This window comes from Dipodomys ordii, unplaced genomic scaffold (genome assembly GCF_000151885.1).
Source record: "Dipodomys ordii isolate 6190 unplaced genomic scaffold, Dord_2.0 Scaffold139, whole genome shotgun sequence".
Classification (NCBI taxonomy): Eukaryota; Metazoa; Chordata; class Mammalia; order Rodentia; family Heteromyidae; genus Dipodomys; species Dipodomys ordii.
This window is the reverse complement of record NW_012267355.1, coordinates 1,743,978-1,767,351: the sequence shown is the minus strand read 5'-3', so window position 1 is coordinate 1,767,351 and position 23,374 is coordinate 1,743,978. Positions and strand designations below refer to the sequence as shown.

Genomic DNA, 23,374 nt, shown 5'->3' with positions numbered 1-23,374 from the left:
GTTTTCCAAGGTAACTGAATATAGATGATAGAGTAATATTGAATAGATAAGTAATAGCATATTATGTGAATAAAAATATGTAGATATTTATTCACAACACCTTGATTGACTTAGAAATTGTTAACTAAAATAAAATGCCTAATAATCATAATATTTTATAATCTTAGATAAGGAATATGGATGATCAAAATATTAAAAAATTATATCCCTGAATTAAAAGCTTTGGTTGAGTTTGAGTAGATTAAAACTTAAAATTATCCATACTCAAAATATTATTCTAAAATATTTGCATGTTTATTTGTCACAATGGGACAAATGTTTTCAAATATACTAAATTACTCACAGACTCTTTAAATTCATTTTCTGATTTGAAGAATATGTGTTAAAAAAGTAAACTGGATTGGAATTTGATCTTTTTCATGGTCAGATTCCATGTCCAGGCCAGGCAACTTCCACCTCTCATCCTAGCTGCTCAAAAAGCTGAGACCTAAGGATTGTGGCAGAAAAATTAGGGAGATTCTTATCTATAATGAACCAGTGGAAGTGTGGATCAAGTGGTAGAGCACCAGCGTTGAGCACAGAATTTGAAGAGATAATCTGAGTTCAAGGCACAGTATTGGTATCAAAATAAAAAACTCATGTAAGATACAAAATTCAGGAAGGAAGATTTATATCAGTGTGCACTTAAGTATTTCTCACAGAAAATTATGGAATGGTTAACATATACTATTCAAACATAATTGATCTTACATTCTTTACAAGTTTGAAAACAAACATTGTTATCAAAATCCACTAAGAGTACATTCACTCAAAACTCTTGCTGATGTTAGAATTATGCGTGATTATGGCTCAGCTGAAATGAAATTCTAATTGTATCAGTGAATGATACAATTTTCACTTCAGAAGATTCTTCTCAGAACCATTGTGAGAATGTCACAGGAGCAACAGTGAAAATGGTATCATTGGCCAATTCAGTTTCACCAGTTTTCTCCTTGCATAAAGCAAAGAGTTATGCAAATCCTGAATTGTCATTGTCTGTGAATGAACAGCTTATAGTAACCCAATGCTATGGTTTCTCTGACCCTTCATGAAACTATTAACACATCCCATGTTTTACAAATTATTAATTCTTCCAGAGTGAAGCACATCCAAATTTATTGAACATTAAAAAGAAAAACAGTCAATGCTGAGGTAAGGCTACCTATGTGTATTACCTCATTCGTGCCAGACACAGGAACAGGAGTTTCTGTCTGGTAACTTTCCATTGTTCCATAGTTATACTCTTGGAAGTCCTCTACAATATTGGCCTAATGATAAAAGTAAAAGAAAAACAATTAGCAAACATATAAGGGAATCCCAAAGAGGTGAAAAAAATCATGAATTAATTGGGGTATAGCATTAGCTAAGTGATAATGTATCTAGTTGGGGCAAGTGTATGGCTCATCATCATAGATCTTCCAGCTTATCTAGGATAGATCTTGATTGCTTTTTTTCTTGCTACCTTTACCCCTAGCTTGGCTTTTGCTGGTGCTTGATAACTTTTCTTCTTCTTGGATGCAAATTTTTCAGATTTGGGGGGTGTAAACTTTTTGGTTTCCTTTGAGTAAGTAGTCACTGTCCTCGTCTTCTTTTTGAAATTGGATTTCTTTTTCTGTAAAATGTGATGAAAGATGGGATGGACAACATAAATAAAATGAGAAGAGAAATAAAGAACACGGCTGAAAGGAAAGATGAGCAAAAGTGAAAGGCGGATACTGTCTGCACTCCACCAGGAAAGCTATTGTTGAAAAATAAATCCTTGTTAGTATTTCACAAAAAAAAAGGATGAATGACAGGTTTGTGATAAGTCTGAAGAACAGTTGGCACAAACAACCACAAGATGACGAACAGTGGGACACCATGTACAGAGACACTACTTTGCGTTTACCTCTGTTTGTGCTACTGTCTCCTCTGTAACAGTGGGTCCCTCTGTTATAAGCTCAGGCTCTTTATATTCTGTTTCTCCATACTCATAGTCATATTCGAAAACATCCTCAGGTGCATACTACATTGCAGAGGAAAAAATACCAGGTGTCGTGGTTAGCGGCAAGTGATACAGTTAACAAAGTGAGAATCCTGTTCTTAACCTTTTACTTAGGGTAAAGGTGAAGAGACAGGGAAATACTGTTATTTCAAAGTTACATTGCAAAAGCAAGTATTATACTGACTTCTTTGGAGTATAATAACACAGGAATGAAAAAGCAGGGTTTCTAAGAGCAAGGCAGATGTTATGATTGTGAGGAAAGTAAAGGGTTTGAATCCTGATTCAAATTCTCTAGTTATTGAATATTAAACATAGCATGTTCTTGGACATAGCTATTAAATATTCATGTTAGTTTTGAATGCAAAAAAGATAGGTAAAGTTCCACTGAAAGGATTTTGTCAAAATTTCAATAGGTATGTATTTTGTTAAACAATCTGTTTAACAATGAATACATAAAGAACAATTGTCTCTAAAAGGAAAAGATTATCATGCTTATTTTGCAGGAATGAGAAAAAGAGGGAAAAGAATACAAAGAATATGACCTGGACAACGAATACGTTCTAGAAATTATAACCAATCGAAAACTGAGATCTATAATTTATTCAGAAGTCTCTGATTTCTTGTAGAATTACCTATTTCACAATGAACATGTAATAGTTAGTCTGAAATTAGTGATTTTTCTCTCTATTGAAAAAAAAGATCATACCATTTTGTCATCTTAAATTCTTTAAACTGAACTCCTATTGGAAAAATAGTTATTTATTCTAGATACTGTGTTTGAAGGGGAGGGGTAGAAGTGTGGGAGTGGGTAGGAGGGGGAGGGAAGGGATAGTGGGAAGTGGTAACAATGATAACAATGATCGACAAGTAATGCACTCATTGCCTTACTCACGTATCCATAACCCCTCTGTACAACATCTTAACAATAAAATAAAAAATAAAAGAAATAATTACTTGTAGATAAAACTTTGAAATGACTTATGAATTGGTGGACCTAAATAAGTCATAGCTAAATATGTTGAATCTCAAATTAAAAAAATTAATTTGTGCATTGAAAGAACACCCTATATGCTAAAAGAAGAAGGAAATAATGTCTTCACTTGTGATGCTAAGTATCTACATGAAAGCTTTAATTTTCCATCAAGCACACAAATGTTCAGAAACATGAATATTTTTAAATTCAAAATAAGTATTAAAACACTAATGACATACACAGCATAAAGATTTTAGCAATAAGTTCAATAAGCTCAAACTAAATTATGTACATCCAAAAAATGCAAAAAAGAACCTATCTGTACTAGAATTTTCCTTGCGTTCCTTCTAATCTCTTTTAATCTTCCAGCAAGATAGCAGTGAACTACAAGTATTTCAGGAAGTATCTTAGAAAGCCAGCTAACAGGCTCTATTAGAGACAGCAATGCAAATGCATGCAGACTTCACAGACATAATATGTCTAAATTGATCCCATAGACATTTTACACATCTGAGCTCAGTGAAAATAAATCCACTAGAGTGAATGCTTCTAGATGATCCAGCTAAAGGCTAATGGAAAAATAAATAGAGCATTCCTTTGGTGCTCCTTAGGGTTGCCAAAACTCCAATTTGCTAAGATTAATAAACAAACTGAGATGTTTCCCTTTTAGTACAAAGTTCATTTGCAATGAACATACAGGGGAAGCAATACAGAAGATTCTTATTAGAATTTCCCTACATTTGGTAAAATAGAAAAACACATGTAGAAAATAAATTTGGGGGGTTTTCATTCATTTCAGGCAAAACACAGTGCCTCAAACTTCCAGGAAATGTAATCCAAATCATTATTGAGTAAATACCATGTTTAGCTACATATTGACTAAATACTAATGGTGACTGAATAATATCCAATGAGTAATTTTCCTATAATTACAGTCATCCATGCTGGAATAGAAAATGTTATGTTTCTGAAACTACTAGTTACCAGTTTGAAATAAAACATGCGAAAATCTGCAGATCCAGTATCAAGTCTCTAATCCCAGTACTCAAGAAACTGAGGAAGGACAGTAATAAATTTGAGGCAGAATGGTGGTGGTAAGTTGGAGGCCAGCTGGAGCTACATAGTGAGACCATGCCAAACAAACAAACAAGAAGAGAGGAGAGGGAAGAAGGAAAAGTGAGGGAAGGAAGAAGAGGAGAGGGAAGGGGAAGAAATTGGAGAAAAGGGGAGGGGAAGAAAGAGGAGGGAAGATATTTCCAGTTTAAACTTTAGAGTTTTAAGTTTAAGTAGCCTTTTTAGAATGAATTATAAACATCTAAAGCAGCAAAAGCATGGAAAAAGTTGTAGCTTTAAATCAATATCAGAGGAACTAACTTTATATTCTGCTTTTCTATACAGAGAAGAAAATCTCTTCCAACCTTCCTAATCTCTTCTATTGGAAGCCTCGCAGAATGAAGAAATGTCAGCATGGTTGTGAGGGAAATGGGGTATAGAAGACATACATTTCGTGGAACACTAGAGTAAAAACCATACTTCTTTTAGGGTTTATTTAGGAATCAATAAACAAAAATCATTTTCCTTCTTCTTATTTCTTTATCTGACCAGCATCAATTTGGGGGGTCAGGGAAGGAATATTTAGTGTACTTAGGTCATCTTTGGTGCACAAGAAGCTCTATAAGCTTTTGGGAATATGCTTCTCACTGTAGATTTCTGAGAATGGCTTGATGAATATATGCAAGGAGGTACATAGAGACAGACTGATTCCAACTCTGAGCTCTGACTCAGCTAGGAGATATCAGAATCTATGATGAGAAAAGATCTTCTGAAAATATTGTAAACTTTCTCCTCAGCTCTTAGACATACAGTGTCATCAGTAAAGTCCTGTGTATCTCTGAGAGGTGATTACAGTACTTATTCGGGGGAAGTCTGTCTTTATGAAAGATTTTCTTTCCTTGGCTTTATTTTCCTTTTATATTCTTTGTAGAAAAGAATATAAATTGCATGACATATGACATTAGATGTAGTGTGTGTAAGAAGAATGATTTATATAGAAATATAACATATAAATTCTTAATATAATAAGGAGATCAGTTAGTTACTGTTGTAGTTAAGAGGTAGCGTGTAAGTTCAAGTAGGATTAAAATTGATGACATTATTGTAAAATTAAAAATCTATTAATAATATATATATCTCACTCCATGATGTAATACAATCTTGTGTCAAGCACATGCACAGTTGCATGTGGACTAGAGTGAGTTAAATGGACTAAAGTGAGTTATACAAATATAGCAATGGACAAAATTACAACTTGGAAAAAGCATAGGTGAGTTAGTGTACAAAAATGTAATGCCATAAACTTAGTGACTGCCTATTTAAGAATGTAAAGTACAACTTGAATAATTATTATAATATGCAATTTATGTTCATTAATCACTGGCAAGTTATTGTTTTGCTATTTTGCTTAGGTAAACTATCGATTATGAAAACGTATACTGAAATGACATATTAAGGACACTGTACAAAATTAATATAAATATGCCTACTAAGCTATTAACTAGCATTTTAAATTCTAGTGTGGAATGTTTATTTTTGGAAATGACAATCAAATCTAGGCTTATAGAAGAAAACTAGGGCTAATTCTTCCTTTAGGAAAGTAACAAACATTTTATTGTAACCTATTCAACATATAAAGTAGTAACAAATGTAATTTTCTATTGCATTAGTCAACCAATTTCTACTATAGCTGGGTGTAATTTTTTTCATCAAATTCTTCTGGTAAAAACAAATTTGTGATCATAGTATCATGTTAAAGATTCATTTAAACTAAAATAGAAACAAGGAAAGCTTACTTTTAAATAAATTTTACAAGCTGAACAAGAACTAAGCTAATTTGCAATAGTTCAGCAGAAGTGACATTACAGCAGTAAAAATGTGTGAACAAACCACTCAAAGGCAATGTATTAAAAGTGCATACCATCCTATTTCCAAAAGTCAGAGCCACCACTGTAACTGAAAACAATAGGCATCATTTTCCATAAGAAAGTAGCAAAGTAGCCATGTGGTAGTGGTTCGTGCCTGTAATACAAGCTACTAAAGAAAGTGAGATCTGAGGATCACAGTTCAAAGTCAGCCTGTGCAGGAAGGACTGTGAAATTATTATCTCCAATTAGCCAACAAAGTACTGGAAATGAACGTGTAGCTCAAGTGTTGAGTGGAAAAAGCTAAGCAAGAAAAGAAAGGAAAGGGAAGAGAAGGAAAAAGAGACAAGGGGGGAGGTGAGAGGTGAGGGAGTGGAAGAAAGAAAGAAAAAACAAGAAGGAAGGAAGGAAGGAAGGAAGGAAGGAAGGAAGGAAGGAAGGAAGGAAGGAAGGAAGGAAGGAAGGAAGGAAGGAAGGCAGGTAAAGAGAAAGGAAAATGTAAATCTATAAATCTTGTCCAGTAAATGCTATATATTTAAACTGAACCTTCACACGGCCCATGACAAACAAGAACCCAAATCAATAGGTATTCTACTGTTGTCCTGGAGTACATAGAAAAAACTATCCAGTGAATCTTGAGGAAATGAACAGAATGAAGTACTTGGGAATCATTAAGCAGTTGAACAAAGTATCCAAATATTTTTTCTTTGCTCTTTAATAATTTCCTTCCTGCTCGCTTCTTAAGACATTACCTGTTTTAGGAAAACATTGACATTTAATCATGGAATAAATGATTGCAAAAGAATTTTTCTCTCTTTAAAAATAAAATGCTAATGTCAAATATATACTTTCACAGCTTAATCATAAGATCAAAGTTGAATTCATATCATAAATAACAATAAATTTTAAAAGCACTATCATCAGCTATCTTAACTACATAAAACTCGGAAAGTTGGAACTCATATTTTAAAGGGAATAAAAATAGTATCTGAGCTATCTTTTAGAACAGTTTGAGTTCTAGGTCCATTCTAAAGCTGAAAACCTAATTTTATTTCTACCAACTAAAATCTCTTAGCCTCTGTTTTAGCCATTCTATGAGAAACAAAAGAAAAGAATAAAAGCAAACCTCTAAATTTTCATTCAAATAAACCTGGTAACATTACAGTAGTAATTGTCAAAGACTCTCAGAGACAATTTCCACCTCGAAAATATATTCCTTTTATCTCCAGTGTTTGTTAACTATTTAAATGTAAAGAAAAGAAATACAGCTATAAGAAATTGCAGTTCATACAAATACACCACACACACACACATACACACACACACACACACACACGTTTGTGGATATGCTCAAATGAAGTACCTCTATTTCTGATAAAAATGAAGTTACAAAGTATTTAAGAAACAAGAAAAAAATACTAAATATCTTGGAGTCCCTTCTCACCGGAAATATGAAAGGAGTATTAAATATAATGTACAGTTTAATTGAAATTAAGAGCCAAATAGTGCAGGATATGTCCAAGACATTGATTGAAAGTTCTTTCCTCACCTCGTCGATCTGAGGCTCCTGAGCCTGCGCAGCTTTGGGTGCGGTGGAGTCACAGTCAGGGCTGTAGTGCTCACAGTAGTCATATGCAGCCTTGGGATCGCTAGAGATCAGGAACTGCTGAATGTCACCCTGAAAACAGACACAGATATCATCAGCCTAGTTAAAGATGCATGACTATAGCAAGTTCTTCAGAAGTCAACGTGTCTTTTATTTGTCATATGTGAAGAAAATGCACACACACTGCTACCTTTATATAAAGACTAAACGTGAGAAAAATGAGGGAGGGGGTAACAAGTTAGACAAGAAATCTGCTCACTGCCTTACTTAGGTAACTGCCTCCCCCCTGTACATCACCTTGACAATAAAATGAAAATAAAAAACAACTAACCATGAAAGAAACACATTTATTTCAGAAATCAGCAACAATAGAAAACGGTTGTCCTATATTATTTACAAGTTGAGGAAATCTGTGGGGTGTACATTCATTCATTAAAATCCAATGCACTACTTTCCCTGGTGAAGGGCAAATGAAATGTTAGTAAAGTACTTTACTTCTAATATTAAAAAGAAGAATAAATGAGAAAAAAGTCTAAATAGCAAAGTATTACTTTTGGACATATTTATTATGAAAAAAGTGGTTTTAAGCATATATGAAAAGTCACATATTAGAAATCTGTAATTTTCAAAAAATGACATATTAAAATAATTAGAGTTTTCAAGAGCTTTCTATTTTGTGTGTGTATGTGTGCACACCTGTACTGGTGCTTGAAGAGTCTGGTACTCTCCCTTAGCTGTTTCCACTCAAAATTATCCCCTTTAGCTTTCTGTTAGTTAATTGGAGATAACAATTTTCAATATTTTCCTGACCAAGCTAACTTCAGACTGTGATCCTCAGATCTCAACCTCCTGAGTAGCAATGGTAGCAAGTGTGAGCCACCAGAGCCTAGAATGATTACAGAGGCTGGTATTTGTTGGTAAGGTTGTGTTCTTGGTTTTCTATGTATGGCCACTGTGCTCTCTGCTTGTTGAGGTTAGTGATCAGCAGAGGATTTGCATAAATTCTTAAGGATTTTGAACTGTCAGGTATTTCAAGAGGCTTTATGCATCAAGGCACATATAAATTCTGACTGTTTTCTACTGTCTTAGCCTCTGCTTCCTGCTGTGCAGAATCTCAACATCAGCAACATCTGGCATACCAAGACCTATTTAATTAAGTCTTTTAGGTCTTATAGCTATCCATAAGAGTACTGGAGCTTTGCAACGTCTTTTATGAACATCTCATTCCAGACTTTTCATTTTAAGTCTTTCTTTCCTGTTTTTTGTTTTTGTTTTTTTTTGTAAAAATGATATACAGAAGGGTTACAGTTACATAAGTAAGGAATGGAATACAATTCTTATTGAAAAGCGTTACTACATTTCTCATCTTTTGCTCCATATTCTGACTATTAAATTGATATTGCCAAATACTTGCTGAAAAATCTTCATCTACCAAGTCTCATTGTCACTAAAATGAAGAAATTGTAGAAGTAAAGCTGGAATGGGGCATGGGTGGCTCACACCTGTAATCCTAGCTACTCAGGAGGTTGAGATCTGAGGATCGCAGTTCAAAGCCAGCCTGGGCCAGAAACTCCAACTGATACAGAAAAAGCTGGAAGTGGTGCTGTGGCTCAAAGTGTTAGAGCATTAACCTTGAGCAAAAGAGCTCAGGGACAGCATCTGGGCCCTGAGTTCAAGCCCCATAGCCTATAAAAAAAATTATATCTGGTATGTTTCATGTCCACACTCCAAGCTACCCTAAGGCTAGTCCTTAGATCTCAATAGACAACAATGAAAAATCAGACAGGGTCACGCATGCCTGTCTTCATACTTACAGGGAAGCATTTGCAGAAGAATCACCTTCTAGACATACCTGCTGCCCGCCCCTGCCCCCCAAGAAAAGGGTGAGACCCTACAGGAGCAATAACTAAAGTAAAAATGGCTATAAGTATGGCTCAAGTGGGAAACTGGCTAATGAGCCATGATAAGTCCTGCCATGCACCAAAACAACCTCACTAATACACAAAATAGCTCTCAATATTTGAGTATTTTTTCGATAAGTTTTGTTAAGCTTAGAAGCTTGTTGACTAAATTCTCAATATCTGTTACTCATTCAAGTAATTTATTCATTCTTTCATTTATTTAAGGTATTCGTTAAATATATGTACACATGGGAGTATGTTTAGATGTACTCCCAATAAGGTAAAACATACTTTAATTTTCAGTGAAACATGAAGTAGAGCAAATTCAGTAAAACTCCATTCCAAATGTGTGAATTATAAGTCCACTGATATTAATATTGCCAACCTGAACGTATTTATTTACATAAGTGATGAGCAATAGAGACAAATGACAACATTAGATTTCTGAGACATTTTTCCATAGGTTTTGTGAATATTATAGGTAAGCAATACTATTGATATCTATGAATTCTGAATCTGTTCACAGTAAATAAATACATCTTCCTGAAATATATAGAGGATTCCTCTAACACCAGCAATCAAATCCTGAGCAGCCAAACCGGATGGGAATAACCATATGAAACAAAAATAAATTTGGATATACAGTTCTTCACTTTGCTGTTTAAGAAATTAAAAATGAGACATCAGTTGGTACAAAATTCATTATACCACTGGCTAATAGAATCACTGAAGGTTTTCTGTTAGAAACTAATTCCTAAATTTTCTCATTAAGGACTTGCAACTGTGAATCCTCTACGCTAACTGAAATGAATGCATTGAGAGACAATATTGAAGATCCTCCCTCCACACCAATTCTAGAGCTCTTTACTTACCTGCATAGAAATTACAATGAAGCAAGGCAAACTGTTGCTAGAACGCAAATATATACATGTGCAGAGATATAGTTGGTATTCTTACACTACTGCATTTTTCAGAGGAATGTCATTCTCCTATACTTATTATTCCATTTAAGCTATTTGACTTCATTAACGGGAAAGCTGCCAAGCTTTCCACTATAAATTCTTATTTCAGGTGTTTAATAGTTACCCATAAAATACAGTCCTGGAAAGAAATTGGAAAATTCAGTTTAGAAAAATCAGTAGTGCTCTTTTTCCCCAGGAAGCATTTTACAGTGTTTTAATTATAGGTCATGTTGTGTGAGACAGTCTGTAAATAAGAGCATCATGACAGGTGGAATAAGTTCTAAATAGTTGGAGTTGATAATGTTATAAAAATTTCCACAGCTGGAAAAGGGTGAAGTTACCATGTGAAACTGGCATCTACAACATGCAAGGCATGGAAAAACCATCTTGGTCCACTAATGATCTACAGAGCCAAGATTTAAGGTGGACTTGATGCAATCGCCCAGGAGCTACATCTGTGTCAATAGATCTATGCCACAGTCTTCTTCATAGACATCTGAATCTCAAGAACTGTGTACACAAATGAAGGTCATGTACATTGCAAAAGAAGTTCAGTGCACTTGTGTTACTGCCAAGCAAATAAAGAACAGTCCACAATACTTTCAAAGAGTACTGCATGTGTTAATAATTTTAAATTTCTCTGTACTCTTTGATTCACATGCATACACAATTACACTTATATGTCCTAAGTATTTGCAAGGACTACTGCTCTGTATTTTCTATGCCAAAAAGGGATTCACATTCTTTAAAAACACAAATCAAATAATGACTTTATGAGTGCATGTGTGAGCAAAAACCCCGTATTTATTGACTGATTGACTGTGTTATGGAACATTCATCTAATAGGTGTCAATGTTCAGCATGTGGATTTTCAGATTCAGCTCTCATCCTTTTTTTTAATAAGGTTTTTATTGTGAAAATACCATACAGAGGGGTTACAATTACACGAGCATGGTAATGAGTACATTTCTTAACAAGCATTGTTGCCTCCTCCTTTGTTTTTCCCCTACCATCCCTTCCCTCCCCATCTCCACAACTATATCCCCCCGCCTCTCGCCTAAATTATAAAGTTCATTTTCTGACATAATGTCTTGTACATCTCATTGTTGCAATGGGTCCACCTGTATCCCTATTTCAACAATTTATTTTTTCCCTTCTCCTCCCCCAAATTATACCAATATCAAATACAGTGAAAACAGGGGTTATATCATGGGGGAGGGACATACAAAGCAACAAAAAATCATGTGGTACCTTATAAATATGTTACAAACAATAGCAACAAAGAAAAACCACTTGTGTCCTTATCTTGGGGTTCATTTCGCTTAACATCATCTTATCTGACCTTTTCTGCTTGTCTCAGACATATACTAGTTATTGCAAATTAGGGAAACCATGGGCCTGGCTTACTTCTCTTAATATACTTGATTTACTTCAGCTCCTAGTCTGAATACCCACTAAACTGGAAAGCATAGGAGTGGATTGTTGAATAAGCAATGAAGATCACAGCTCCGATAAATTGTCCTATTCAATTCATCTGATTGAACTGTATGACCTATAAACAGAAACAGACTTGGGACATAGTCCTACCACAAGAAAGGCTAATGATATGCAGGAAAATTTACATAGATAACACAGATGGTGGATCATTGTTCAAACTATAACTGAAGTGTAATGGTCCATTCTGACTGTCAAGCTAGCAAATAGTGACTGCATTTCCCATAGACTATCACTTCCACTCTGAATCATGGAAAATCTGAAATTTCACTATTAAAACCTGGACAAGCCAGACATCTGTGGCTCATGCTTGTTATTCTAGCTACTCAGGAGGCTGAGATCAAAGGATCGTGGTTTGAAGACTCTTTTCTCCCATTAACCAGAAAATGCCAGAAATAGATTGTTTCTGTCAAACTCTAGCTCACATTGACCTCCTGCCACAGTTTCAGTATTCAATGCTATCAAAAAGCCTATTCATAAAAGCCTGGTACCTAGGACTTAGGATTCAGAAAGGGATTCAGGGACCCAACCCTCTTTCTTTCCCTACTTTGGCTTACCTCGTGATTGTTCCTTCTATACATGTTTCCATCTTGGGATGCTGCCCTCAGCTGCCCTCAACAAGTGCCAAACCAAGCAGTCACCTGAGTTAAGACTTTGAATTTCAAGAAAGTGTGAGCTGCACATATCCTTCCTCCTAAAAATCGGGATTTTCTTTTAATAACACAGAGATATCTACATAGAAATTTAGGTGCACAGAGTGGGGTCATTAATATAAACTATACTAAAAGCTGTGGAGAAATCTTCAAAATAGGATAAGTGGAAGAAGCTGGAAGATTTTAAGGGAGCAGGGTAAAGAACGCCTAGAATTCTGGACACTGAGCATTTCAGATGATTCTGGCTGAGTCCCAGGACCAAAATGCAGATAGAGATACAAACAGTATAGTTAAGGTTAATGGAATACAGATGGATAGGTGGCTGCAGTAAAGGTCATACTCTTTACACCTTGCCAGAGAAATCAGATGTATCATATTCATGCTCTAAATGTTTTGGAAGGCTAAACTAAAAGCTGATTGAGTAATTTATTTGACAGAGGCAATTTTAAGATAGCAAAGCACTCATATGGTACTGTGGCCATTATTGGCTACTTTTAGTCAGATGAATAGTGACCAAAATGAAGCTGGGAAGGGAAAATTTTCAGCCAAGCCAGGAAAACTGGAAAGAAAAAGCAGATTTGAGGGACAAAAACACGGCCAAGAAGGGTGTCATTAGTAGCCACTTCCTAAAGAGACTACCAAGAATCATTCGCCATTAATCATTAAGGCAAAAGGGAAGATGCTTTGAGACATTCTCAGCATTTTTCAAGGCCCTCACTTCCATCACAGGACCATGAAAGGTCTAAAAATATAAAGGAAAATGTACTGGAGGACACATGTGGTAAGCTTTGCATGTTCAGGGTCATCTTGATATCCTGGATAGCCAGTGAGTACACCAGGACTGCTGTGGCTGGGTCCGGCTGCAGCTAATGCTGGAGACAGCCTCACATTCTCCAAGTGGTTTTGGTTTGCAGTGAGCTGAATGTTAAGAGTTATGGAGTGATGGCAGCTTCCACTGAAATGTAATAGAACCTGGAAAGACAGGCAATGTACTGTACTGCAGGGTTAGAGTCGCCACCAGAAGCTCCTGATTGATGGGGCCTGGGAAAGGGAGTGAAGTAGGAGTCAACTGAAGCTGAAGACAAAGTGAAATCCTCAGAAAGACAAAAGTTCCAGGCATTTGCAATGCCTGCTGGGAAAATCTGCAAGCAATGCTTTGTTAAACCAAACCAGCATCTGGGCCATGACTAGCCCGGCAGTAAGGCTACGGCTGCCAAGCAAACCCTCAAGGGCAGATCTGGGGCCTAGAAGGTGCCCATGATACCAGAGATGAAACATGAAGGTGTAGCATTGGACCTACTGGACTATAATTTTACTCTGGGTCAATTCCTCTTTTCCTCCTCTTTAGAGTTAGACATCCTGTGTCTTGAGTTTGAACCCTTTGCCTTGAGCTATGTGACTTGAATTTGCACATTTTTCAGGAGCTCACAGCTAAGTGTCAGCGGACAGTTTATCCTCAGTCTTGTAGCAATGCTAGATCAGCTGGGTATGTGGAAGATATAACGGATGTGTTTGCATTGAAGGCCAGACAAAAAGTTACTCATTAGACACTGAAATGTTTCTTACAAAAAGACTGTTCCAGGCTAGGAAGGTGGCTCAGTGGTAAAGTGCCTGCCTTGCATGCATGAGGCCCTGGGTTCAATTCCTCAGTGCCACATAAGTAGAAAAAGCTGAAAGTGGAGCTGTGGCTCAAGTGGTAGCACTAGCCTTGAGCTGAAGAGCTGAGGAACAGTGCCCAGGCCCAGAGTTCAGGCCCCACAAGTGACTAAATAAATAAATACATAAATAATACTGTTCCTCAGGCTGCCACAACTTGGAGGTGGAAGAAAGCTGTGGAAGAAAGGGCCAAGTACTTAGGTTATTGGAAATAGGCCTTCAAGGGGGATTATGAAACCCTGGCCATTCTCAGTCTCTGTGCTTAAGTTAGAATTCTTACCATGGTGAGATATAACCTGCTGTCCTCACCAGGTGTCAAAAAAGTGGGATCAAAACTAACTCAAGCCTTTTCTCTTTATAGATTAACTACCCCTGGCACTTCACTATGGCACTACAAAGCAGACAAATACAGATCTGAACCTCTGTCTTTCATTCCTTTGTGTCTTAGAAGGGGAGACACCAGTCAAAAGATCTCATCTAATTTAAAGCTGTACGATAGTAATGGACATTTTCCATTAGTAAGAACATATGCTATGTGAAAGGATCAATTCGTATGTGTGTCAATTCACAGCAAAGTTCTAGGTCTATACAAAAAACTAAAATGTTAAGTGTTTAGAACTCAAGCTTCTCCTCATTACCAGTCCATCTGTTTGGCTCAATTAAGTTTCCTGGGTACAAAGTTCATGAAAGTGGTGGCCTTGTTCTTTGTGGTTGCCATAGAACATAATGAGGCCTGCATTTACTAGATTCACAGTAGACATTCAATGAATCCTCCTCTAAGCAAAATCATTACACCGCTGAAAGATTCTATCACTGTATATGTCAGTTATGAATAGAAATAGCAGTCTTGGCTTCCAAAGAAATCCAGAAATCAGTGTCATGTTGAACATTTGGAAAACTTAAAATTACATACAAAATATGGTACTTAATCATAGTATTTGGAGTCAATCAAAAGAGAACACAAATTTCAATCATCAACATCTAGATAATGTGCATAACAGTGTTATAAAACTTAAGGAGCTGGGCAATGGTGGTTCACGCCTATAATCCTAGCTACTCAGGAGGCTCAGATCGGAGGATCGCAGTTCAAAACTAGCCCAGGCAGGAAAGTCTATGAAACTCTTATCTCCAATAAACCACTAGAAAAACCAGAGGTGGCACTGTAGCTAGAGCACAAGCCTTGAGCTGAAGAGCTGAGGAACAGCGCTCAGGCCCAGAGTTCAAGCCCTAAGACTGACCAAAAAAAAAAAAAAACAACTGGAAGTAGATATGTGGCTGAATTCTCAAATGGTAGAATTCCAGCTTTGAGCAGAAAAGCTAAGGGACCAGACCCTGAGTTCAACACCAAGTAATGGCACGAAACCAAACAACAACAAAAACAGCCCTCATTTTAGGAGTCCCAAAGTCATTATTCTGTAAGCCAAGTGCATTAGGGGAAAAAAATGTAATGGATGGAGAAGAAAGAAAAATACATTTAGTTAAGTAGCCTAGCATGTGCCCCTGTAAAAGCAAGAGTGTAACACAATTCTACAGGAGTTTCATAAGATACTCCCTGTACACCAAAATTTCTATTCACATTTGATATTAGAGCTTGGTTGAAAATATGGTGAGTCTTAGCAGAGGTTTTTGATTGCATATCCAGGAACAAGGCTGACATGAAATCTGAAACATGGTCAAAAATTCTTTAAAAATTAACTACCATTATCAGAAGATTAATTGAAAACCTATGTTTCCTGTCTACTCAGAGTTCTGAATTTGCCAAGATATTAACTCTCATCAGAGGTGTCCCCCCCCAAAGCATTCCATATAGTTAATGATTCTTTCTCAGCTATTTTGTGTGGCAAAGGATTGCTGCCAAAATACTTAGAATTTTAGTGCAATTGAAAAAATGCATCAGAGATTGCATGTCAACCATAATTCAAAGGAAAGAATGAAAGAAACCACATAATCACAGAAAGAAATGCTACCCACACAGCCCTCATGTTACCCAAATCCCCAGACCAGCTTAAGATACCGATCTTATGAAAATGAGTAGTGTCCTACATGGCTTCAATGTATCTCTAATTCTACATGGACCAATGTCACAGAAAATGCCTTATAGTGTGCTTCAGTAAAGGTATACAATTCTCTTATACTTTCTAAATAATCAGCCTGTGTTAATCAAGAGTTCTTAAGGATAACTCTCAGTAGGGTACCATTCTATGACATGAATAAATGAAATGCAAAAATAAAGGGAAAATGAAATATAATGATTAGAAAAAGACAGATGGACTGCCATCTCCCCATCTACTCCCATTTCTGTTTTGGCCATAAGTAATCTATATTTCTGGTTAGTAAGAGCTGGAAAGTGTACTTATTTTTCATTCATTAACAAAATAATATTACATGGCAGGCACCAATTTAGATTTTGCAAATACAACACAATGTCGCTGCCCTCATGGAGCTTAGATTTTAGAGGAAGAAACAAGATGAACAAATTGTAGTATGTCAAACATTGACAAATGAAGTAAATATAAATCATTAAAGAATAAAGGAGAAAGTTCAGAAGATAGGATACTATCAGTGAAGTAGGACTCTTGGAAGTTTCATGGACTAAGGAACATTAAAACAGAGGAAATCTAAGGAACCATAGGAGCAAAAATGCAAATATCTGAGAAAGGGTCTTCTAGGAAGGAAGATTCCTGCATGCATAGATAGAGTAGTTCTTCTTTGAGAGCAGAATGCTCAATATACTCCACAAAGGGATACTTTGTGAGCTAAGAGGAAGAAGATGGAAAGGAGCCCTTGTTGAAGTAGGAGAGAAGGGGAAGAGGGTATGGTATGGATCACAATGAACCCTAGCATACTTCTGAAAGATCTTGACTTTATGCCTAAGTGAGGAAAGGCTACTGGATGGTTTAGAACAAAAAGGTGACATCATTCAGCAAGCATTCACTCTTACAGATGTGTATTACTTGACAGGGACAGGCTTGCTATTCAAAGCACTGTGCTTGGAGAACAAACTCACAGATAAGGCATAAGCAGTAAGGTCAATTAAATTTAAAAAGCCGATAATACTAGTAGTTGAATTAAAAGATAGCACTTAGTGGGCTGTACTTGCTATATACCTGCTAATGAAATCTAAAGTATAAAATTCTCTTTTCCTTAACCCTATGTATGCTAAAAAAACATAAAACAAACAAAAAACAAGCATAACCCAAGAGCTACTAATTCCAGCCCATGCTGGCATCTTGAAGTTGTACCTTCTCAACCCTTCCCTTCACCTCTTCTGCTCTGCCCTGTTCTCTGTTCAAAGCACACTTCATTTGAATAAATATCCAACACTTTATCACTTCATGTTTTATTCTTTTCCAGAAGGTTCTACCTATTCTCGACAAGCTCTCTCCTATGGACACAGTATATAGCTGAATGTTGTATTCTTCTGCTTCAAGATCCCTGAGCCTCCAGGTTAAAGTACAAACTTCCAGCATAATGTAAAAGGCAATGAAGTTCTTATATATCAGACTAGGTCATCTCTTACATGTTTGTAAGTCAGAGTTCTCAGAGCTACTTTATTCATTCCAAATGCTCATCTATTCATACACATGTCCTTTTTATAAACATGTCCTCATTTGTAAACCCTGTTATTTTCTGTCATTCTGGGTTAGCTGTTACAACATCTTGTTATGAATACAATTGCATTTTATTACAACTACCTTATTACAGCGGTATGGTCCTTGTTTAAACACAAATAAACATCTAACCCCTAAACAAATTTTGCTATCTTACATTTTCCTCACCCTTTCTATTCTAATACCTTCAACAGATATATTCATTGACTATAAATACTGCCCAATTTTGTGCTTGATGCTGCAGTACAGAATAGTTCAAACATAAATAAAGATATACTCTAAGAATATAATCTAAAAAAGATAGCTTTACACTAACAGATAATTATATAACAGGATAGTACTTTGAGATATGAAAACATGAATGCAAATTGGAGGCCACACAATTCTACAGAAAGTTAAAAAAGGTATAAAGTTTAAAAAGTTACAGATTAGTAATGAGCTTTGTTATCTATCTCTCTGTCTCTCATTAGTGAATAAAAGTGAGGTCTTACACTTGCTAGGCAAATGCTGTATCACTTAAGTCATGCCTCTGAATAATAGATGATAATAAGGACAATGAAAAGGTACTCACTACTTTATATATGTAAAGGTAACCCCTCTGTACATCACCTTGACAATAAAATTAAATTTTAAAAAAATCTTACAAATGGCATAAAAGGAAACCAAGCAACAAATTGTCTTACAGTATGAAGACACATAATTAATAAAGATGTGACACACTATTGTGCAAGGTTGGCAGATGATCTAGTGATACACTAATCCACAAAATAGAAAAGTAAATCATTGAGGCTTTTACAGGACAAGTAGCATAGCATCTTGTATATAGTGGCACTTTGGATCTATGGAATTAAAATCTGAACCTATCCTAAACACTTCATTCAGCTTCTTGAAAGAGTTCCAATCATAAAATCTACCAACTGTACAATCATAAAAATAAGGAAAAGATCAAATTATAGGCTCTTTTCTGCAGATCAAAATACAGGCTCCATTTGACATGGTCTGAATGGCAATAGGATGCCATACAGTTGTTGCTCAATAAGTTCTGAAAAGAACTGAGGCTATGCCCTATTGAACTCTTGATGCTCTCGTAAATCACACAGCACACTGGCATGTATTATTCTTTGCACATATGTCAGACCAAATCAGTATGCAGCAATGATAACTGTAAAGGCATGGCTAGTGCTGGTGGCTGCCTGGGACATCAGTCAACTAGCTGTAATCCTAGCTAATCAGGAGGCTGAGATATGAGGATCAGGATTTGAAGTCAGGCACAGCAGAAAAGTCTGTAACTCTTGTCTGCAATTAAACTTCTAAAGTGAGGTTGTGGCTCAAGCAGTAGCACTAGGTTTGATTAAAACAATTAACGGACAGTGTCCAGGACCTGAGTTCAAATACTAATAATCTCTCTCTCTCTCTCACAGACACCTACACACACACACAAAGTAACTGTACATCAAACAGGCAAAAGAGATTTGTTCAGCTGTCATTAAGGAAAATTCTCAAAAAGGGAAAAACTAAAATTGTGCATGTGCCATCAGCAGTTGGACTAAACTAAGCATCTCCAAAAATAGAAATTTGATATTGAGGTTTGCAAGTCACCAGTTAATTATTAATATCAGTACAAACATACTTGCAATACACATACCTGCATACCTCACAATTATTAGCTACATTAATGTTCCAATTACTACAGAAGATAAATAACAGTCATCTGAGGGTACAGATAAGGAACAAAACAGCAGCTGTATATATCGCCATTATCTCCAAAGTAGTTAATTTACAACTTCTAACATGGAACCTAGGGATAACTGACAATAGTCAATACTGTCAACCCCCTTGAATGTTGCTAAAAATTTCTATTGAGAAGGGAAAAATGCTCCTCTACCCCTCATTTTCTTTTGTGGTTTCTTCAACTAGATCTTAGAAGTGAGTTACTCAAGGCAGAAGGACTAAAACGACATGTAAATTATTTAATTATACCTATATAAATTATGTAATTTATTTAAATTCACATGTAAATGGGGATGTTTTTAACCCATAAAATATATATTTATGAAGAAGAAAGAAGCAAATTGATCTCAGGATGTTAGAATACTACTAAGAGTTATATGGAAGTGTGTAAAACCTATTAGAAGGTAAGAGTGTATGCACTTAATTTAACTACAGTCCATTTACCACCCTCTGGTGATTAAAGCTGTTTCTTCACCTTGATATGGATTGGACACATTTCACTAAAGAATTTTGATGGCTAGCTTTAGGTAGGAAAAGACAGGGCAAATGGCTCTTCCTTCAGTAATTGTTCTCAAGTGATTTCACCCTAAATGGTTCAAATTATCAATGTGGAATACTGAGGCGAGACATGTGTCTGTCCTTCAAAGACAAACACTTAACTATCATCATTCTCATATTTTTCACTCGATCATTCTTGCACTTCTCAGATCCTAATTGATGCCATTAGCTTCAGTGTAATTTCCCAAGTGAAATCACTGCAATTTCTTCATCAGTGCCCATTTCCTTCCACCTTTTTGTTCCTGAGGTTTATGTTAGGAACACCTTTCTAAATATTGACACAGCACAGGCAAAATTTAAAGAAATAATTACTAGATGTAATGTTCTATATGCAAAAGCAGCCAGATAGGGAGCATATAATGAGTGATGGTTTCCTTTTTTTTTTTCCTTTTTACTCAGAGAGCTTTCCTAGGGAAATCAGAGGAAGAAGATATTAGAATTCTAAGGTGATAAAATGTCACCCATTTTAGTAAGGCAAGAGGAAGACCAAGTTTCCTGCTCTGGTTTCCATAGTATAAATGTCACTCAGAAAGAATGAATATGCTTGAGAGGTTTCCATTTAGAGACATCTTAGAAGAGGGGAAAGGATAAATTTTTTTTAAGTATGTCAAAACATTCTGCTGTACTAAATGAAACAAATCTTCAGGAGAAATTGCTTAACCACAGCCTAACCGACTGGGGTTTTACCAAAACTGGAGCTTTCTTCACCAGCTCCAGCTGGGTTTCATCATCACAGGAGGGTAATAACCAAATCTGGTCACCATGACACATTTATTCTGTCAGAGAAAGGAAATCTCAATTCGAGACCCCTCCAGCCTTCCACAGGGAAGAAGGCAAATATGCAACCTCACCCCTCCAGCCATCCCATCACACCTCAGAGAGAGGGGGTGAAGAAGAACTTTTACAGGCCATGAGTTCAGATGCACTTACACTTTCTATTGCTTGTTCTTTTTTTCTACCCTTATTCTCTCTTTTATTTGCCTACAGTTATTCTACTTCAGAAAAAATCCCAGAATTCTTTTATTTTCTCCATTTTATCATGTTCACTTTCAACAGAAAATGACAAGGCATATATAAAGGCAAAATACACATTTTAAGGAGATTAAGCCAGGGTCAAAACCAGAGTCGGATGTAGTGGAGAGTTTGAAATTGAACATAACCCTTTCTCCAATGCTAGGATTACAGGCATGTACTCACATGTCTGGCTCTAAAATAAGTTTCTAAAATATAACTGAGAAGAGAAAAAATAGAATGCTACTGAACTAGCAAAATATAGAAACCACAAAATATAGAAAACGGAAAAAGAAAGCCAATATTAAATAGAAAACAAATATGATAGTGATCAATATATAATTAATCACTTTAAAACTTCATTATGTGAATATATCCACTAAAGACACAAATCACCAGCATAGATCAAAGAACAATAGCTACCTATATGCTGCCCAAGCAGAAACAAACTTTAAAAATAATGACACCTAGAGAGCAAAAGTAAAAAGCTATCCCATGTTAATACTGATCAAAAATATCAGAAGTAATCCTGTTGACTTCAGACAAAGCAGATTTCACAGCAAAGGAAGTTTTCAGAGCTAATACTATTCCTGAAATAATAATTATTACTTAATATAATTATGTAATAATGATAATAGATCTGTCAATGCTGTAATACAAGTAACAATCTATAATGCATATGTGCTAACAAGAGAATGTAGAATACAGAAAGCAAAGTCTAGCAGAAGGTCAAGGATGAGTCGATGGATGCACTGATGGCTGCTAAGAACTTTTAACTTCCTTCTATCTAAAAAGAGCAAACGGAATGAGCAGAAATAGAGAAGATATAACTGAACTAATAATGATTACTAGTATGATTGTCATCTATTGACCACACCAAAATTGTAAATTACATATCATTTTAAAACTGATAGGGGCATTCGCTAGGGAGTCCACATTCTTGGCCACAAAATATTTCATAACAAATTTGAAAGCTATCATTGTCTTCTCTCAAACGACAATGGAAGTAAGCTAGAATATTTTAACAGAAAGATAGCTAGTAAAACCCCAAACACTTGAGTGTTAAAAGTTATCATGCTCCAGACTTGGTGGCTCACACCTGTAACTCTAGCTACTCAGGAGGCTGAGATAGGAGAATCCCCGTTCAAAGTCAGCCTGTGCAGAAAAGTCACCATGAAACTCATATGTCCAATTAACTGCAAAACAACCGGAAGTGGAACTAAATTGTAGAGTGCTAGCCTTTAGCAAAAGCACTCATGTACATTTGACCATATAAGATGATGTTAAGCGAAATGAACCCCAAGAAAGGGACACAATTATCTTTTTTTTTCTTGCTTGCTATTGTTTCTAACTTATTCTAATGTACTATGTGATTTTTTTTTGTTCCTTTGCAGTATGTTCTCACTGTATTTGATGTTGGTGCCCTGCATCTTGTATATACACTTCTCTAATTCGAGGAGGGGAAGTACAAAACAACCTGCTTAAATAAGGATACAGGTTGACCACCCATTGTAACAATGAGATGTACAAGACACTATGTTAAAAATGAACTTTACAACTCAGGCAGGTAGTTGGGGGGGGAGGGTTGTGGAGGTGGGAGGGAGGGATGTTAGGGGAAAAACAAAGGAGGAGGCAACAATGCTCAATAGGAAATGTACTCATTACCTTGCTCATGTAACTGTACCCCTCTGTACAACATTTTTTATTTATTTTTTATTTATTTTTTATTGTGAAAATACTGTACTTACATGGGCAAGTACATTTCTTATCAAGCATTGTAGCCTCCTTCTTTGTTTACCCTTCCCATCCCTTGCCATTCTCCTTCCACTCGCCCCCACTCAATCCTCCTCCCCCCACACACACACAAAAGTTGTAAAGTTCGTTTTCGACATAAGGACTTGTACTTCTCATTGTTGCAATGGGTCCACCTGTATCCCTATTTAAACAATTTGTTTTTCCATTCCCCTCCACAAATTTTTTCCCTTCCCCCTCCACATCAAATACAGTGAAAGCAGGGGTTATACTGTGGGGGAGGGACATACAAAGCAACAAAGAAGTCATCTTATAAATGTGTTAGAAACAATCGCATGAAAGAAAAAAAACATTTGAATACATATCTTGGGTTCATTCCCCTAACATCAACTTATCTGACCTTTTCTGCTTGACTCATACATATACTAGATATTGCAAATAAGGGAAACCATGGGACATATGTTTCTTTGGGCCTGGCTAACTTCCCTTAATATAATTTTTTCCATATCTTTCCATTTCCTAACA

At 36.0% G+C, this 23,374-nt stretch overlaps 1 protein-coding gene across 4 annotated transcripts in view; it reads right to left on the bottom strand.

Moving 5' to 3' along the window:
- Positions 1-23,374, bottom strand: part of Col11a1 (collagen, type XI, alpha 1) — a 175,051-nt gene that overhangs the window by 118,166 nt on the left and 33,511 nt on the right. The window contains exons 5-7 of one of the 4 annotated variants that reach the window (XM_013031401.1): positions 7,464-7,592; positions 1,928-2,044; positions 1,215-1,307 (exon numbers count right to left, since the gene is read on the bottom strand). In XM_013031401.1, coding sequence (XP_012886855.1) covers positions 1,215-1,307; positions 1,928-2,044; positions 7,464-7,592 — 339 coding nt within the window. Of the gene's footprint in view, positions 1-1,214; positions 1,308-1,501; positions 1,652-1,927; positions 2,045-7,463; positions 7,593-23,374 lie in introns of all 4 variants that reach the window. The other 3 variants (XM_013031400.1, XM_013031403.1, XM_013031402.1) reach the window with 3 other exon arrangements.